Here is a 20,993-nt window from a genome sequence, read left to right as displayed (position 1 = left end):
GAGCTCCTGAAATTAGTCTAAAACTTTAAAAACTCTTGTGATATTATATGTTAAATGTTTCTCTTCAACTGGTTTAAAAGCAGCTTTACAAGCTCTCAAGTAGAATATTATCTTTGTCACTCTTGCACTGGTTTGAAATTTATGTATTGTATGAGTTGAGTTTTGAAGAAACTTAGCAGATTTGTTAAGACAATCGGTGGAAAACAAGTTTTTAATACAGCATAATGTTTGTATTTTTGATTTTAGTTCTTCTATTATTCCAATGGAAAAGCATATCCTGGAAAGAGTACACAATTTGATGACAGAAGCAACTGGGCTGGAGACCTTAACAGGAAAGATGCATCAATCACTATAGCAAACATGCAATTTCAAGACAATGGAACCTATATCTGTGATGTTAAAAACCCTCCAGATATAGTTGTTACACCGGGAAAAATCAAAGTCAGGGTTATGGAGAAAGGTATAGTAATAAGTGGATGGAATGAAAAATTAATGAGTGAAGCATTGAAGCAATTTCTCTAAAATTGCTTCAATGCACTGAAGCAAGTACTTGTTTGCCTATTCTGGATTTTATTCCATTATTTTATTCTGAACAGTGGAGTAGAAATTTCACCAGCATTTTATTGTATTAAAGGTCATGGAATAACTTAAAATGAGTTAATGGCAAAAGCCAAAATTCTTTATTTATCTGTGATTTTTGGAATAAATTACAAATAAACTTTCATCTCCCAACATGGCTTAATAATTTAAATTTTAAAAAGTACAAAATGGTATTTTCAAAAGTTAGATTAAATGTGTTGCCAACAAAGATTCAATTTCTCAAAAGATTTTGTCCTGTAATAGTATTGTGATTTTTGAAGAGTTTTTGGCAGAATATTTATCTGGTGCATTTTAAAAAGTGCGTCTGAACATGTTAACATTTCATCTAGAAAAATCCTAAAATTAGAGTAGCAACAGCCAACTTTTTAACCTTGTCTAACTAAAGACAAGGTCTTTAGTAACATATCAATAAGATTGAGTTTGTTTGATGTAATACTTATAAATCATTTTATTTGTTAAATTGTTTTATGTAATGCTAAATTTTAGATTATGTTTCTACTTTGCTATTTGGATCTTTGGGGCATAAATAAAGCTATATATAAATTTACCAAGAAAAATCAATAAACTTCAGAGGTTCTAATCAGTGCTTCCCAAATCTAGGTAAGTTACCCCAAATCGGTAAAAAAAAATTCTTTGTGTAATGGCATATAAACCTATTGCCCAACACATTTACATTGAGTTAAATATTGCCTAAAATATACTGTATATGAATTTCCTCTAAAGTATTCCTATTAAGACAACAATGAAATTACCAATGGTACCGTATTTTTCAGAGTATAAGACACACTTTTCCCCCTTCTAAAAGAGGGTGAAAATTTGGGTGCGTCTTATACATCGAATGTAGCCACGGCCCCAACCCTTTAGCCTCTGCCCGTCCTCTCAAACGGAGCTTCTGGAGGCTGCAAACTGAGGCTCTCAAATGGAGCGTTTGGTGGGTGAAAAAGCAAGTCGCAGAAGCCAAAATGGCAACCCGGAACAGCTGCTGCCTTGTCGGACCGGTTCCGCGCTTCGCCTGTTGTACTCACTGGAGTACCCTGCAATGATCAGCTGCATTTTTGAAGCTGTGTTTCTGCCCCAACGAGGCGCGTGCGAGCGTAGCGCGTGTTTATATGCACATGCTCACAATCAGCGAACTAGCTAAAGTTCACCTCTGGGAACAGCTGATTGGGAGTATTCTGGGAGGCCGATCCACCCGTCAATCAGCTGCTTGTCCTGAATCAGGCTAATGTGCTGATGCTGACCAGGCTGTTTGCTAAGGACGCTAGCTAGATAATATGGATGGATGCTGGTAGGGAGAGGCAGAATTTTTTCTTATTTTCCTCCCTAAAAACTGAGGTGCATCTTATACCCCAGAGCGTCTTATACTCTGAAAAATACAGGTAATTTGTTAAAATGATGTAAATATCATTAAGTGATACTGTTTTCATAATATGTAGTCCCCGAGTTGTGAGTATTCATTCAGTGACCACTGATTGCAGGGATTTATGTCCAGTCCTCGAAGTGTGATAAGACTTTCTGATAAGCAGTTTGGGTAATGAAGGAAAAGCCATGGGAAGCATGGATCTAAATATTGCTTTATCTAAAAGAAGAGTCACTGGATTGAGTGAGAGATTCTTTATGTGGAGAATCCTAATGTATAGTTAATCTTATATAGCAAAAAACATATTCATAGAAAAGATACATTTTCAACTGCGGTTCTTATTGCTTCGTGCTGTTCACTGGTATACCTAAAATTGTTTCCTGGTCTACCTAGCTATCTGCCAAACTCAGGTTAGCTAGCAAGGGGCAAATTGTCAGTTTGAAATTTTCATTCCTAAGGAGTAAGTCTAAACATTCTATTACAAGAACTAATTGTTTTCCTGCAAACGTGAGACACTTATATTGTCTATTTAAAGAGCTAGTAAATAACAAAATATAAAATATACCATTTTCTGATAAAAGCCCACTAAGCCCTCCCTTCAAAAGTTATGCTTCCAGTCTTCCATTTAAGTTGGGTTGCCATTTCCACCATCAGCCAAGACTGCAAGCACTTTTGAATAAAAGAATTCCATTATGGAGCAATATTAAAATAAATTTTGTGTAAATAAGTTTCAGAAACAAAAAGTAACATGGCATTTTTAGCAGTTTTAAAAGACAACAGTGTGATGTTGTGGTAGCATTTACATTTATTTCAGACAGTGAAAGAATGCAAAAAAGGATCAGGCATCCTTAACTTGATATAAATTGATAAGTAAGATACATGATAATGCAATGATGAGCCTATTCAATATATCTTGGACATTTATTTATTATTTATTTATTTATTTTTTTATTTATTTATTTATTTATTTATTTATTTATTATTTATTTATTTATTTATTTATTTATTTATTTATTTGATTTGATTTGTCAACTGCTCCCTCTCCCCAAGGGGACTTGGGGCAGTGGACAGACAGAATAAAATACATTATATACAACAATTACAAAACCCCATAAAAACAAATTAAACACAAGTCTGTACAATAGTGCAAAAATTAATCAGATTAAAACCAAATTTAAATACCCCAAAATTTAAAATAACCGGCCAGGAAAGTCGAGGGATTAGATCATAATTGTGATTGGGCCAGGCCAGCTAATTGGAACAGGTGGGTCTTGAGTTTCTTACGGAAGGAGCGGAGATCAGTAATGGTTCTAATGTCAGGGGGGAGGTCGTTCCAGAGGGTTGGGCCCATCACAGAGAAGGCCCTACTCCTGGGCATCGCCCGCTGGCATTGTTTGGCGGACGGCACCCGGAGGAGTCCCTCTCTGTGAGAGCAAATTGGTCGCAGGGATGTATGGGGTAGGATGCGATCCCGCAAATAACTAGGTCCTGAGGCATGGAGCGCTTTAAAGGTGAGAATCAACACCTTGAAACGCACCCGAAAAGCTACAGGTAGCCAGTGCAGCTCGCGCAGGAGAGGTGTTACATGGGAGTACCTAGTACTCCCCATAATTGCCCACCTTAAAATGGGAAGTGGGGGGAGAAATAATCTAGAGAACATAGACAAGGCAAGTACACGCAAGGCAAGGGTAAATCCATAAGGCAAAGGCAATGCCATAAGGCAAAGGCAATGCCATAGTTAAGAGGCACTAAAGTTCAAGGCAACAACACACAACAAGGAAATGAACACATTCCCAGCATAGTTTCACTCCCTTGCTGAACTAAACTGCTCCTGGTGCAGCCCATAATGAGGGACGAGGCTGCCTCCTCACAAGTAGTCTGGCTAGTCTTCTTTGTGCCTACCTTCTCTCAGCCCTACATGATCTCGGATCTAGAGGAAGAAGCAGGTCTTCTTCACCTCCACCGACCAGCTGCAGCTGTGTGTCCTTTTCACTCAAAGCTTCTGGGCTTCCCAGCTGCAGTTGTGCCTCTTCTGCCTCTAGCTAAGACAGCTGCTTGTCTGGTTCCTCCCCTGTGCTCGGCCCCTCCACTGCTGGCTTGTAGCCCTCATCTTCCACCCCTCCTGACATTCCTGGGACGGGCTCATCCTCCTCTGAATTAGCATCTAGAGAGATTGTTTTCTAGGTGGTATAAGATTGGTCTGAAGGCCACATGAATGGTAACATGAATTTGTTTTAAAAGTTTACTAAATTGATCTTATTCCAGATTAAGGAATAATTAATTAATTAATTATTCCTTAATCTGAAATAAGATTTGTTTGATTCATAACCTTTTCAGTAAATTACAGAAATGCTACAGCAAAACATAATTTTATTTTAGTAAAACCTTTTACAAAGTACTTTATGGCATTCTGATGAGCAAGCTAGTGTACGGATGTCATTACAGTTAAGCATATATGTAGTTGAAAATCATACTTGGAGAACACTATCAATGGTTTCTCCTCACAGTGGAATAAATACCAATTGGAGTAAATTACTACATCGTCTTGGGCCCTGTACAATTCAAGCTTTTTATTAATGGCTTGGAAGAAGAGATGGAGAGAATGCTTATTAAATTGCAGATGATAGAAAATAAAGTAGGATATTTTAAAATAATCCAAAAATAAAATTCAAAATTACCATGATGGGTGAGATAAATATGCTAAGAGAATTAAATATTAAAAGAGACAAATATAAAGTTCTTTTTTAAAAAATCAAATGCGCAGTAATATAGTTGGGGACATATGGTAATAATGCTTGTGAAAAGTATTAGTTGATTACAAACTGAATCTGAGTTGGCTGTTAGTTGTTGTGGGTTTTTATTAAAAACATAAAGGTAAGAGGCATCCTATATAACGGGTGTCCAAACTTGGCAACTTTAAGACTTGTGGACTTCAACTCCCAGAATTCCCCAGCTGGGGAATTCTGGGAGTTGAAGTCCACAAGTCTTAAAGTTGCCAAGTTTGGACACCCCTGCTATATAACATATCAATGGTTTTCACTTCATGTTTAATAAGTAAAAAGTATTTTAAAAAGCATACTGATAATATAGATGTATCCACAATCGAATTAAAAATTTGAATAGAATAACGTGTGATCAGTTTTAACAAGATATAATAATAACTGAAATGAAAGTATTTTTTTCTCTCCTCAGGTAACTTGTATGTATTTCCTCTTACCCTTGTGTTAGGGGCAACCGGTGTTGGCATTCTAGTTTTAGTTTTCGTCATCATACTTATTGTGTGTGTTATGATCAGAAAGAAGAATTCCAAAAAGCATTATTCTGGGTAAGGTACTATACTTGTTTCTTTAGATATGCAAGGGTGGAGGGGATGGAATATGAACCGTCTGAAACATGAATTTGTGCATTTATATTTTGGATTAAATTACTGGGACAGCTAGAAACCACATCCTTCTGGGCTCATAAATTATCAACTTCATGGTATACATATATTTGTATGTTGCTCCTCTTTGTGAGCATAGGTCCATTAAGTTTAGTATCCTTGGAAAGTAGGCTAAAACTACCCCCTTGCAACTGTCAGAATAAGGGAGATTGTGTCACTAGCAGGTTACACTCTGGATGGCACAACTTTTTTTCTCTAAGATTGGGGGTATGGCTGCCAGTTCCTTTTACAACAGTCCGCTTTCCATAGCTTTCCAATCTTGGCTTTGGGAAAACTGCCCTTTTCTTATTTTCACTGGCTTTACCATATGCATGACTTCTTTTTGTTCCTGTTGCACTCATGATGCCTCCTGTAATTTGGCTTTAAGGAACTTCTATTAGACAATATCTTCAATGTGGATTATTTGCCATGAACAAATTGGTTGATGGGCTCCTTTGAACTGGTGGTGACATTTACTTTGCTTTATCACTTAATTCCAACAGAAATGCAGCCCGGTGCACAAAATAATGCACATAACAATTCTTTCAGGATCAATCATTTCATGGCCTGACTTCTTGCATTTGTAGATCCAGTAAATATTATTCATACATTGCTAAAAAGTCAATTTGTACTGGGTGTACGTAATTGGCATCTTTTTTGTAACCTTCTTTTCAGCTGCAGAATTTAGAAAGTGCTGCAGTAGATGTCAGTGGTAAGGTTGAATGAGTGCAGTGAATTGGCTGTATAAGCTCTGGCTCAGTGTGGAAAGCTTAATTTCCCTTGTGCATGTATTGTTTGTGTAACACTTGAATACTGATCTGCACCCAGGATGTCATATCTTAATATGAATAATAATTTTTCATCAAGTGTATTATTTCTGAAGGTTTGGGACTACCTTTGTATAAAATCATTGTTCTTTTGTGGTTGCCTCCATGCATCAAATATTAACATTGATTTCATTGACTATATTGTGTTTTTGATGGTTACTAGGTGGTGGGATGTCTATTCTAGTAATTACAAATGAGAATTTGTGTGTGTGTGCGCACTCACATATATATAATATGATATTTAATTTCTAAATAAACTAACACCAGAGCTATAACTGATTGAGACAGATGGTAATTTCTTGCATGGCAGTATCACAATGTCTATTTTTTTCTTTGATTTCCCCCCCTATTACTGCTTTGGTATGCTGGGATTGGATCCTGCTTTTTATCTTCCTTTCCTTACAGAGATCCTGATATAGATGCAAGACTGGGAATGTAACAGGGCTGGGTCATCTCTTCCAGTCCCACTATATATCATGGTAACTAATCATGCCAGTAGTTCTTTGGTACTTCATGTCCATATGTATATACATTTCTGCCTCCCTTGCTTACTATCCTGCTAACATACTTCCAACACTTATGCTGAATTTCTGTTTTGTGGACTGTTGGTGAAGGGGCAGCATATCTCATCTGTTGTTTGCATTTTGTTGTCTCATTTCTTCCATTTTGGCAACAAGGCTATGTACCTTCAGAAGCAGCTAATTCAGGAGCATGCATGAATTGAATATTTGGACTTTTTGCACTATGAGAAAAAAAATAAGATTGCTGTCAGTAAAAAAAAGTGCACCTGAAAATATTTTATGCACAAACTGTGAATTCAGTATTATTAACTGGTTCAGTGCAGAGTTGCACATTCTCTTAGAATAGATTCCAGATGCTTATTTGTCCTTTGACCGTTATGTGCTGGGGTTTAGTCTCAATATGAATAAGGTCCATTGGCTAGCTCTTAAGTATGTTTTCTCAGTAATGTGTTTCTTGTATTGCTTTATATCTCATGTCTGCCTTTTGAATGTTCAGTATTTATGTTCAATAACAAAATTGATTAGTGGAGGGCTGCTTTCTGCTTAATAGCATTGTCATCTTTTCATTGTCACACTTGCATATGCTTTTAAGTGATGCTTAAAATTTTTGAATCTTTTAAAAGTTTCAATATTTGGCCTCAATATGACCTAAAACATGATTTTGTTTTCCACACGTCCTAAAACTAAATAAAGAGAACTCAATTAAACAAATGAGTCCAAAACATACTTGTTCATTTATTCATTGAGGAAAATGATCCAAAGCTTCATATTTATGTGTGGCAAAAGTTGCTGAACTTCTAGGATTATCTGTTCATTTGAAGGGAAAATTAGAGTTAGATATTTCAATGAATGGGATGATAATCAGATGTACAAGTGTAGGGGCCTGTCCTTATTTAAAGAATAGAATTCTGGATAATCAGAATCAAAATCTAAGCTTCCCAACACAGGCATGTAGAAGTGTCCCTTTGCCTGAACAAGGAGGTTTCTGTGGACCTCCAACAAAACAGTTGTTGATGCTCACCAAACTGGAAAAAGTTACAAATCTGTTTTCAAAGAGCTTTGATTCCATCAGTTTACTGTCGGGCAGATTGTATGCAAACGGAAACAGTTGAACCCCATTGTTACCTTCCCCAGGAATAGTCAACAAATCAAGATTACACCAAGGTGTGTAATTCTCTGAGGGGGCTCAAAGGGGTGCAGGATAATATATAAGGAATGTAAGGCTTTCTTAAATTAGCAAATATCAGTGTTTGTGAGACCACTATCAGCAGATTATTGAACAATGGCAAGATTGCAAGAAGAAATAAAGAGCCACTGGATACAATATGGGCGGTAAATAAAATGTATAAATAAATAAATAAATAAATAAGTCAGTACTTCCCTAAAAGAACATTGCTGCTCATGTACAGTTTGCAAAAGACCACATGGATAAGGGGGACAGCTACTGCAAGAATATAGTGTGGACGGATGAGGAATAGAATGTTTTGGCTTAAATGAAGGCAAATGCTGCAATCTAGCAAAACAACCTTACCCCATCTGGGAAACATGGAAGCAGCGGTATCATGGTTTGAGCCTGTTTTGCTGCCTCTAAACTAGGACAGCTTGCCATCATGGATGGAACTATGAATTTTGAATTGTACCAACAAATTCTATAGGAAAAGGTCAGGGTATCTGTGAACTGTAGTTCCAGAGAAAGTGGATCACGCAGCAAGACAATAACCCAAATGCAAAGTGATACCTTCAAAGAATGTTTGAACAGGACAAAGTTAATGTTTAGAATGACCAGGTCAAAATTTTGACCTTAATTTTATAGAAATGCTGAGGAAGAACCTAAAGTGGGCAGCTGATGCAAGGAATGAGAAGTTACATAATTTGAAATGAAACAGTTGCTTATGTAAGAATTTCTATATATGGAGGAATGGACTAAAATTCTTCCAAGCTGATGTGTAAGACTGCTTAAAAGTTACAAGAAACTTTTAGTTGCAATTATTGCCTTCCAAGGGAGATACACTGGTTACTGAAATATTCCTATACCTTTTCCATAAAATAAGTATCTTGAAATTATTTTCCTCAATGAAAAAAGAAAAAATAAGACATTTTAAATCTATTTGCTTAATTGGGTTCTCTTTAACTAGTTTTAGGATATGTATGGAGAAAAATAATGTTTTAGATCATATTGATGTAGAAATATTGAAAATTCAAAAGGGTTCACACATTTTTAAGCATCACTATGTTTGCTATTTAGGAAAAAAACCAATCTAAATTAGATTTCCCCAATATGATAACTATAGATACTTTGGGTATACTTCCCATCAGCAGCTATTGACCAAAACATTTGTAGATCTTATGCTAATATTTTTGAAAAGAGTTAATGGAATTTATATTGATATTTTTAGAGCCAAGCTAGGTATTTCTCCCAGCGGCAAATTTTATACAGTGTAGTCACTTTCAGATAATCTAGTACTGTCAACCATATATTATCTGGCAGAGTTGGCAGGTCTGGATTCCATTTTTTAAGCTTGGTCAATTCAGGAGATGCTGGAAATTGTCTATCTTTGGGTAGCATCTTTTCTCCAGAGATGAAATCCCTTCTTTCCCTACCCTGATATTATTTAGATGAGCTCTTACAATCTAGCTCTTTTCCCAGGGCCAGGGCTATAGTGAACGGTAGGACCTTGGTTAGTTGTTTTAATTTGTGAAATGATGATGGTTTTCTCCAGTAGGTCCCTTTGTATTTTTAATTGTGTGGATTGTTTAGTCTAATTGTGATATATTTTACACCACACAGAGTCATAATGGAGTTGGGTGGCTTTTAAATGTAATAAACTCTAAATTAAATTACGTTACATGAAGATGGGGGGAGGGGAGTTAATTCTTTATGTGGTTATGAGTTTCTTTACCTAACCTGGAGTGGAAGGACTTTCTTCTTTGTATGTGAAGGGAGAAAATGTAGTCATGACTGATCTGAGCAAGTATAAAGCAAGGATGTATGTGTTGTCTGTCATTCACTGAGGTCATCTATTTGGCCTATTGCCACCTCATCTTGCCATCATTTGCTTTTGTTTTGTTTTGTCTTGGATTTGCTTCTTGAATGTTATTCTGCAAAATCTGCTTGCCACCTCATCAGCTGCAGTACCTCTGAGAGCTTGATGTCTCCAGTTAAGCAGGCTCCACGGAAGTCTCCCTCCGACACAGAGGTTTTGGTAAACAGCGGGCCCATCCGATCTCATCAGGTAAATGGTATCATACTCTGACTCGGAGATTACCTAGTGACTGGAAAGGTGGTGTTTTTGTTAAGGGGAGGAAGGGATAATTCATCACTGAAACACATGCATGGAAAAGTATCTGGAAAAATTCCTGCTGTGATGGAACCTACGGTGAGAAATGTAGCTATCTTTTGGCTATTATTTTTATTGGTTTAGTTTAGTTTAGTTTAGTTTTCTTTAGATTATTGTCATTGTACCTTGTACAACTAAAATGCCATCTTCAGTGTACATTATAACTATAAAAAATAAAACAAAAACACATATCCTTCACATTCTACACAATTGAACTTAAAACCTAAGTTCTAAATTAATTGCAATAATATTACACTATACAGTAGAATTCGGTATAGTTACTACCCTAGGATAGAAGCTGTTTTTCAGCCTATTTATCCTTGTTTTTATTATCCTGTACCATCTGCCAGATGGTAATAGTTCAAAAAAATGGTGCCCAGGATGAGATGGATTTTTAAGAATGTTTTGAAATTTCTTAAGGCAGCAGGAGTTATAAAGCTCTTCCCAAGAGGGGAGAGAACAACCAACGATCCTCTGGGCAATGACCTTAACCCCTTGGAGTCCTGTCCTATCTGCCACTATGCAATTGGCAAACCATACACAGGTGCAGTAAGTTAAAATATTCTCTATGGTCCAGCAACAGTTTTTCATTCAGTTGTTGTGATATACTTGCTGTTTTTGGCAATGCTAAACTACTGCAGGACTATTAATCTTAATAAATGATGAGTTTCTGTAATTACTAAATATAGTCTACCTTCATGGCCTAGAGATTTGATTTATAAAAATGTAGGGGATTATGTAAATAGCTGTTCCATAGTAGTGTCTCAATTTCTTTCAGCTGTGATTATATGCCTTTGAGAATATTAAGTATTTAATTTTTTTAGATATATATATAGTATTGTAGGCATTATTATTCTTGATCTTCGCCATTAGTGTTGGGTCCACACTACTGTTTAAGAGTGTAACTTGGAAACAGATCTAGGGACTTTGGAATCAGGTATAGAGCAGAAGGTAGTAAGGATGACTTGAAGTGGGGAAATAAATAATCTATTTTTTTCCTACAGTGAATCATTTTTGTTGGATGGAAAGACATAATAGAAATCGTATTGATCAGAAACATTTTACTTTTTCAAATCTGTTCACAGTTACCTATCTTAGTGGAAAGTAATAGACTTTATGATATTATTTGAGATCCTTAAGTAAGGAATAAAATTTCTTCAAACATTCATGAAGTTTTTTGAAAAAATGAGAAATTTATATACATGGAGTTATTACTTATTGTTAGTTTGATATTATAATGTAAATTTATGTTCTAACTAACTTACGCAGTTCCACATGATATTCTCAGTGGTTGCAGATTACTATTAGTAGTCTTGACTGTAAGTCCAGAAATTAGCTGGCAAGATTTTGTTTATTAATTGCTAGAATATAGTAGGGGAAGGAAACAAATGGTAGTGTTTACATGATGAGTTCCAAAGGAATAGTGTCAACCGTTTACCAACATGGAGTTTCTTGTCAGTTATGAATATCAGATGAGTCAGTACTTAAATATAGACCTGGATTATGAGCTCCTTAAAAGGAATAATGGTATTGATGACATGGTTTGTTTTGCTGCCTGGCAATACTGATGGATGAAGTTGACTTGGTTTTGGAGGCTATTCGTCTTAATTTTATAATTTAGTTGTAATAGTAAAGGAGGCACAGTGGCCTAACAGTTAAGACACTGGGCTTGTCTACCAGAAGATCGGCAGTTTGAAACCCAAGCACTCTGTGACAAGATGAACTCCCCTTATTTGCCCCAGCTTCTGCCAATTTAGCAGTTTGAAAGCACAGGTACCACTTTGGTGGGAAGGTAACAGTGTTCTGTATGTCTTTGGCATATACTCATGCTGGCCACATGACCATGAAATATCTTTGGACAATGCTGACTCTTGGTTAAGAAAAGAGATGAGCACTACTCCTAGAGTCAGACACGACTGGACAAGGCAAATCTTTACCTTTTACCTACAGTGTCACAGTAGTGAATTGGTAGAAGTAAACGTAGATTGTATTTATGTAGTAGTGTACCACTAATACACTAAATAAATAATTAGTAGTTATACCACTACTACAATGTACTCTATTGTACATATGTCAATTTAGAGAAGATTATGGTAAAGTGCTTACATTTGTGTTATGGAATTTAATTAAAAATACAAAGGTTTGACCCCATTAGATAGTGTTGAAACAACTCACATAGTTCATAGTTCAAACTGTGTGTTGCTTTGTGTCTATTTGCCAGTTGTGGCTTGCATTTGAACACATCTCATGTATGAGAACATTGTATGAATACAAAAATACATTCAGCCAGGCATCTTATGGTAGAGTTGTCATATCTACTCAGACAGACACTGTATCGCAACCTACAATTAATGATTTATTAAATTGTTGCCAACTTGATGTTCACTGGATTTCTGCAGCCCATATGGAATCCCTATTCTACAGACTATTTTTATGTTCCTTTAATAGAGACATCAAAGAAACTGTAATGAATTAAATCAAAAGAAATAGAAATAACTTTTTTTCTTAATATCAGCACAGATTCTAGTGCCCGGTATCAGGGTACCATTGATTTGTTTTGGAAATTTAGAATCAGAAGTGCTTTCTTTTGGAACCCTTAGAAGTATATTTGAATATGTAGCATTTATCCCTTGATTTCTATCTGTTTTTCTATACTTAAAATGTTACCAGAAGTTCTGGCAATGAATTAAAACACATCAAATTTAGAATTGGAATACAGTTATTTTATAATTCTTTATTTTCAGGCAGTCATTTTTGTGGGCACCAGAATGTAACTTTCTATAGGAACTTGTATTGCTGTTGTTAGAATAAGGAGGGGTTTAAAATAAATATACAGTATATATACTGAAGAAGACGGGGGAAATTTAAAAAAAACTTCACCAGCTTAATACTGTACCTTCAAAGTAACAGCTTGTGCATTACTTATCCACAGTCTCCTGGTAACCTATTTACTTCCTAAATATTTAGTCTTAAAGTTGATTAACATTGCTTGTTCTGAAAGCAGAAACTTGTTGCCCAGGTTTGATTTCAGACAGTATGTCTGAAAACAGCCTTCTTTAGATTCATTCCATCTTCAGCTAGATTCATCAGATATGCCCTCTTGTCCTTATCAATAAATTTGTCTGAACCATAATTTCTCACAATTGTGCATGTTCAACTTGTATATAGTACTCGTTTTCCTTTTCCTTTGTTCATCTGTAGAATGCTTGATCATTTTGAATGTGATAATTAACCATGTTCTCTGCTTTCTAGATCTAATACTGACCTAGTTGGTTATCTGGGTTCCTAAATGTGTAATGGATAAATTAGAAGACAATATCTCAGTTACATAGCATTCTCCAGACAGTGCTTCTGTATGCTAAAATATTTTCCCCATAATTTCTGTTGAGAAACAAATATATCTGACCAATATAGCTTTCTACTTGAAACTTTTTAGGCAACATGTATATGTTTCCTTTTTTTCCCCCTGAAATGCAATTATCCTGGCATACTTCTCCATGTGTATGCTTTTCTCCTGAGATTTATCTCGCAATATTTACTAGTTACCTAGCCTAAGATATATGAGTATTTTAAAGTGATTGAAATGTGATTGCCCTTTCCAAAGATTGACATAAATTCAAATAGTTTATTCAAATGAAATTCAAATAATCGACATTAAATGATTGCAGATTACTATTTTTGCAGAAAATTACTATTTATATAACTGATGACAGTTGGAAATTTCTGCAGGAGACAATTCAGTTCCCCTGATCAACTCTCCTTGCTAGAAAATAGTTACATGAATCCCCTACACGTATTTGTAGCTAGAAAAAACATGTTAAATAATAAAACCTGCACATAAAAGAAACAACTTCTTTTTAAAATGGCAGTTGCATTATGGGAAAAATAAAATCTTCTTCTCCCCCCCCCCCCTCATTTCTTTGCAGTTAACATATACCATATTCATTCTTCCCAATTATTTTTCTTGTTATAAAATGCTTCCTATTTGCACTGTCAATCCATTAAACAAAACTCTTTAACTTCTATCCTAAAGAACTGGAATTGTTAAGTCCTGTTCAATAACGCAAATACTTGTAATTAAGCTATACTTTATCACTTAAAGGTTGAGGAGACTTATTCTGAAAGTTATTGTAATGAATATAATTTTGTACTCCGAATATTGTCAAGAAAGATTCACAGAGTTGTAAAATGTAAATGCCTAGGAATTATTTTTCAGCAACTTGCTCCTTTCTTGTTGGTTTTCCATATACTTCCTTTTCTTGAATTATAAATGCCACCTATAAAAATACATGTAATCTGTCATGGTAAGTGTGTTGAAAAGTGGAACCTTGTGAATAAGCTGATTTAGCAGGGCTGTGATTATTTGATATACTTTTGAAGAAGCGATCATTCTCTGCACTGTGTTTGACTATGTTGCCACATAAACTACCAAAGATCTTATCTCCCCAAAGCATGAAAGACAGAGAACGATAAGCCATTTGTTGTGAATTTTATATTCGTTTATGTCAACAGATCAATGGTTACAGGAATAATCCACATAATTGGTATGATTTCTAAGACTGGATTTCAAAAAGAGGAAATACAATTCCTTGTTTTCATCTCCATGTGATCCTAGCCACTGATAGAATAATTAAAAGTTTATACCATGTTTATTTTTTCTGGTTTCAGGGGCCAGTAATTTATGCACAATTAGATCACTCTGGAGGGCGTTACAGTGACAGAATCAACAAATCAGAGTCTGTGGTCTATGCTGATATTCGGAAGAACTGAGGAGATTACAACCCGTCCAAAGCTTAACAAAAGTTCAAACTGGAATCACTTGAAGAAAGTTGACCCAGAAAACTCATATGTGGTCTTTGATGCCTAGGCTAAGACCAATGCATGTGCATACAGAGAGAAAGAGATTATATATGAACTGTGTGTAAATAGTCTATTTAATCATACAGAAATGAGAACAATGTTGCATGTTAAAATATGATGATAATTCTGCTTATAAATGGCCAATAGTTCATTATATATTTAGGAAAAGGGGAAAAAACAAACATTCATTTTACACCTTTAGGCAGTTTGTCAATGTCATATGGAAAACTGGAAATACTTGGATATTCTAATGGAATTGGTACTTTTTATGTTACTTTTGAAATGGACACAAGAACTACTACTGCATGATTTCTCTTAGTTAATATTTTTGCATTTTTTACAGATCTTAAGTTTTCATACATCTTATGTCTTCTTCCATTCTAATGTCCTCCTTTTCCAGGAGAAGTAATATTTACCTGCTTTAGTTTCCAACTTAATGGAAAGCAAAATTTTGTCTTCGAGGAATTTACAGGCAGTCTCTCATAAACTTTGAGACATATAAAAGTTTTAATCAAGTAATTTTTATAGTGCAACATTAACAAATATCTTGAGATGATTTTATGGCTCTTTTCTGGTTTCAGCAACAAAGATGAAACCCAGTTACCTCTTTGAGCAAAATAGGGTGCTAATTTTGATGTGCCTTTCTATAATCTATAAATCTCTTTACAATAGCCTACTTCTAAAAGTTACAAAAGGCTGGTCGATGTTGCAGTTGCAAAAACAAATGGCTACAATTTAATCTTTTATGGCATTTCATGGAAGGTATACATATGTTGGGACAGTTTTACTGCCATTAGTTCTTAAATCTCATTCAAATTTACTTTGAAACTTAAATAGCTATACTTTTCTACTGTGGAAGAAGTCTGTTCCGCTGCCTTTCATCTTTATGATGTAATTCCTATCATCTCTGAATCTGCTCTCTCTTCCTCCCTCTACCTCAGTGTTTCAGGTACACTGGTGCTGTTATTGATTTCTTCTGAAGTACTTTACATGTCTACAATATCTGCTCATATGGTTGTTCAGCTTTCTACATGAAAAATAAGTTTAAGTGTTCTTTTAAAAAATGCAGCCTTTTCATTGAAACAAGAGCTGGCAAATATTAACTTGCTAGTCTGTGCAGCACACAAGAAGTGTTTTCTATCTACTGGCTAGTGCAGTTAGCTCTCCATATTTGTGGAGGTTATGTGTCAACATTTCATGCACAACTTTAAATTCTCTGAAAATTTGTACTCTTTTCCAAATATCTCTAGATTTAAACACTTGAGCAGCTATTTAGAATTAACCAAAAGATATTTAAATCTGTTTTAAATGTCTTAAGTGTGTGATTTAGAATAAGGAGTAACATTTTGAGCCATATTTATAGAAACACTGTATCAAAATGATATTACATACTTTAATTAAGAACAAGGCATGCATCAGGGTATTCACCACGGAATTCATTTTTCCTCAGTAATGGAGCCTCAATGAGTGGACAATGAGTGAAACGGTTGGCGAATGAGGAGGTTTAATGTAGAAGTTGTCTTTTCAGGAACATTGTAATGGGAAGCTTTGCTTCTTTTGTTTAAACTCATTGAACGTTGCTGTGAATGGTGTTAGACAATTCCTTGATCTCAAGAGCCGCGGTGGTACAGGGGTTAGAGTGAAGTTAGAGTGAAGTTAGAGTGAAATACTGCAGGCTACTTCTGCTGATCACCAGCTGCCAACAGTTTGGCAGTTTGAATCTCACCAGGCTCAAGGTTGACTCAGCCTTCCATCCTTCCGAGGTGGGTAAAATGAGGACCCAGATTGTTGGGGGCAATATGCTAATTCTGTAAACCGCTTAGAGAGGGCTGTAAAGCACTGTGAAGCAGTATATACGTCTAAGTGCTATTGCTATTACATAAACCATGTTGTTATCATATTTTTAAGGTCCAAAGACATTTGGTGTCAGTGGTTGTGCTAGATTTTTCAAGTTGAGCTTCTTCTTCTTTAACATAATTCTTTGTCATCTTTATCTTCATATTTGGAACAATGCAGCACCTCGGATTTATCATGATACTGTTGTTCCTTGACTGTCAGTTAAAACTCTATGTTCATACAAAAATATTACATTTGAAGATGAAGTCTAATCTTTGAACAAAAAGTTGAATCACATACAATACTTCAGGTGAACAAATTGAATAATTAAATTCTAATTTATTCAGTAAAAATTATAAAAGGTAAAAGCAATCCCAATTGTTAACATAAAATTCAATGGCATCTTTGCTTCTGCCTTTCATTCATGATTTTGTCAAAAAATGAATCTTTTTTATGGGTCTGCGATCTGCAGGTGTGCCTATGGATTCAAGCAATTCATAGATTTTTTTTCTTGTTTGACAAAGAATTGAATTTAGATTCACACAGGTATATTGTTGCAAATGTGATGACATGGAGTGCTTTTTCACCAAGACTTGGGAACTTATCCAGCATTGCACATAAAAATTCTTCCAATGTCTTGCTTTCAAATTACATTCCACAAGCTTGACTTGCCCACAAATCAATATGATTTTACTTCAGCTATTCAACATCTGACATTTTCTCCAAATTGTAGGACGATGGATTATTAATCCATTCTTCTGAAATCTTCAGATCTCCAGTAGCAAAATACCTATCAAACAATTCTGACAGTATTTCTAAATGAGCCATAATCACATCACACACAGTAGGAATTATGAATTCAGCCTCATCAACCATCTTGTCAAGTGAAGGAAAATTTGAGAGATTGTCTCCTTTGATCCTTCAAGGAGAAATATATAACTTTTCTTTGGAGGCATTCAATTTTTCCCAAGCCTTCAACATCTTTATCCTTTTTTTTTTTTTTTTGAAGAGAAACAGATCATTCATACAAGTGAAAATGTCAGTTAAGCAAATCAATGTTTGGGCAAATCCCTTTGATTCTAATGCCCCAACAGATCACATTCACGTTACTTTGATTTCTTCCTTCAGTTCAAAGAAGCAGGTTAAAGCTTGTCCTCATGACAAAAGATTTTTGTGTGGAAAAGCAAAACTGAATTATCACTTCCCAGATCTTCACAAAATGATTTGAAGATATGATGATTTAAAGTATGCCCCTTGATCCAGTTGATAATCTTTATACAAGTATCAAGTATTTCTTTAAATTTGGAGACAATGTTTAGATGGCAAACCATACCGATGAAGAAAACAATGGATAACTTGCAAGTATAGAATCTCCTTTTTCATCAATGCAGAAAAGACATTTAAGCATTACAGGTCAATGCACACAGAACCAATTATTTTGATATTTAGCAAAGACGTCTTTCACCAACTGCATCACATCCTTTGTAGTTGTGTTTTTTTTCAGATTTTACAAAGCAGGAAATAACTCTTCACAACACCATCATTGACATACCTCACTAATGTTGTGAGTTGACTACACCTGGAGACATCAGTTAATTTATTCAACTAAATGGAGATTTTAAAAGGACTAAGTCTGACATCTGAGATTATTTGACCCAAAATACTTTCACTAAAATCAATGATTTGGTTGTGAAGGACATTATTCGTTAGGGGCAACTTGCTTCTTTGCCCAGATAATTGTTGCCATTTCTACTGCACATGGATTGATCAGATCTTTTTGCAATAGCATGAGGCTTCTTGGATTTGGCCACCATATGCCACTTAGTATGAAACAAGGTATTTTTCCCCCCAACAAAAGTGCAATCTAGCTTAGGAAGAGTTTCTTGTGAAGCAAAACAAGCTCTTTCGATTTTTGATGACCTAATATCATGTCCTTCAACGTCAGCTGCCCCATACTTATTCTTGAAATGCTCTTGAAGCTTGGGATGGCTTCAAACTTGAGTTGGAAAACGTAACACTACAAAAAATACACTGGGTCATTTTCCAAGCCATCGTTTTCTGTTATGCAAATGAAATGAAAGCACAAATAGTCATCATTCCATTTCCTTATTTTTGACATGAGGTCTTAGTTTGTAAAACAGAAAGAGAAATATATGAGTGAATATGAGAAAAACTATAATTAAGTCAGGGACGACCACTTTACTCAGTCCAACATGCCTATAGCAAAATTTCAAGAGAAAAATACTTTTGAATATTATGATATCTGATTTACACCGATAAATCTTTGGTGAAAACTCTACAGTGATGCGACACAACTTATTAGGCAAGTTGTGATGCTCAGGAGATGAATTCCTATTGCACATATATCAATGCGTGATAGACGTGATACATAAAGTCAACCTATATCACAACTATATTAACATATTATTCGCAGAAGTGGGCTTGTGTAAATGTGCTGCTTGAGTGATGAAATTCATAAACCCTCACAGTGCACTCACCAATGCCACAATTTATATAGGAGTAACTTCTGGAAATGAATGAGACTGTATAGTTGGTCTATTTCACTACCAATAAACGTACACCTCACTAGTATGAGTGAATGAAGAGATTGAGCTACCAGAATATGGTGAAATGAACACACACAAGAGTTACATCTCTTGATTCAGGCAGCGAGAGACTGGAATGTGCTTGAGATAAAAGTTACCTCCTGTCTTTTATTCAGTCCTTCGATCCTCAGTTCCTTCATTTATATATTGAGGGGGGGGGGAGTCAGTGGCTTCTAGGGAGGCATTTGATTGGCTGGATAAAGCAGGGCTAAGCATGGGATTGGCCAAGTGAATTTAAGAGAGGCGTGACAAGTGATGGTCAAGCTGAGAGGCCCCAATGGGTGAAATACATAAGTCATGAATTCATTAATTTATGAGAGAAATAATATACGATTATGTGCATTATGATTTTAAAAGCAGTACTCTGGCAATCAGATATGCATACGTTATTGATTAAATAAGACGCAACACAATGACCAATCATTGCTGGTGGCTGGCTGAGTGGTGACCTGTGGGGCTTTTGGCTGCATTCCCTGAAATTCCATTTTGCACCTCCCAGGGGTATGGCCAAGAAGTCCAGTTTGGGAATTTATATTATAAAACGTGTACCACTATTCTAGCCAACTCCTTTATTTCTTTAATGGTTTCTTGTTTTGATTGCCAGGAATGGTTCCGAATTTGTCTGGATTATGTAATGTAGACTTTGGTCTACAGTTTCTTTCATCAGGCATTTAGATTTGTCCTGGTGTTCTCTCTTTTTTTTTTTTGTTAGTTGCAAAATCTTGTCCAACCCATCGTGACCCCATGAACAACATTCCTCCAGGCGATGCCTTTTGCTACTGTCCATGGGGTTTTCATGGCAAAGATACTGGAGTGGGTTGCCATTTCCTTCTCCGGTGAATCATGTTTTGTCAGCGCTCTCTGCTATGACCTGTCTGTCTTGCGTGGCCATGCACGGCATAGTTCATAGCTTCATTGAGCTACGCAAGCCCCTTTGCCAGGACAAGGCAGTAATCCATGAAGGGGCTAGATGTTCTCTAGTGCATTATTTTTTGAAGTAATTATGATCCATCTTGTAACTAGCTCAATTTACAGTTTTTCCTTTCTTAGTATGTTTTGGTAGAAGTAGAAGTAATTCAGTCATCAACATATGAGCCTAAAGCCCAAGTCTTAATAGATTACAAAATCATGTAACTGTCAGAAACACTTCATAATTGTTTCTATTTGTGAATGCGGTGAGTTGCACTTTTCATGTATTGAATTCAGATTCCAAACTTAAGGTACAAAAATCTCTCAACTTGTGTATGAGCAGTGTTTTTGTGGTGCTGTACTTTTCTATAAAAGACAAATGATTTCTAGTTGTGAAAGTTAACTTCCCAAACCTTAGATGTTCTAAGATTTCCTGTCACTAGGTAAATCCATGCCATGCAACACTGAGCCCTTTTTTACCTTGTTTCTGCACTTTTAAAAAACTGGAATTTTTTATTGTACAAATCTTTCTTCTCCATATTCTCATAAGCAGCTTTACATTGTACTCTTGTGAATATTTTAATAAACTTTTTTCATTAGTGGTCTGTTGTATGTCTCAATTTGTCAATCTATGATAGACAATGGAATAATTTTATATAATTATAAAATTATATTATATATAAATAGAATTCAAGTGGCTGGATTCATATCATAT

General features: G+C 35.5%; 1 protein-coding gene across 1 annotated transcript in view; it reads left to right on the top strand.

The window, feature by feature from the left end:
• MPZL1 (myelin protein zero like 1) overlaps positions 1-20,880 on the top strand; it is a 35,555-nt gene extending 14,675 nt beyond the window's left edge. Inside the window, exons 3-6 of the mRNA XM_081951680.1 lie at positions 247-460; positions 5,153-5,285; positions 9,857-9,962; positions 14,736-20,880. Coding sequence (XP_081807806.1) covers positions 247-460; positions 5,153-5,285; positions 9,857-9,962; positions 14,736-14,837 — 555 coding nt within the window. The 3' untranslated portion in view covers positions 14,838-20,880. The remainder of the gene's footprint in view (positions 1-246; positions 461-5,152; positions 5,286-9,856; positions 9,963-14,735) is intronic.
• The last annotated feature ends 113 nt before the right edge of the window (positions 20,881-20,993 follow it).

Source organism: Natrix helvetica (assembly GCF_964273705.1).
Source record: "Natrix helvetica genome assembly, chromosome: 4".
Taxonomy (NCBI): Eukaryota; Metazoa; Chordata; class Lepidosauria; order Squamata; family Natricidae; genus Natrix; species Natrix helvetica.
The sequence above is the reverse complement of the archived record's forward strand: the minus strand, read 5'-3'. Positions and strand labels throughout refer to the sequence as shown.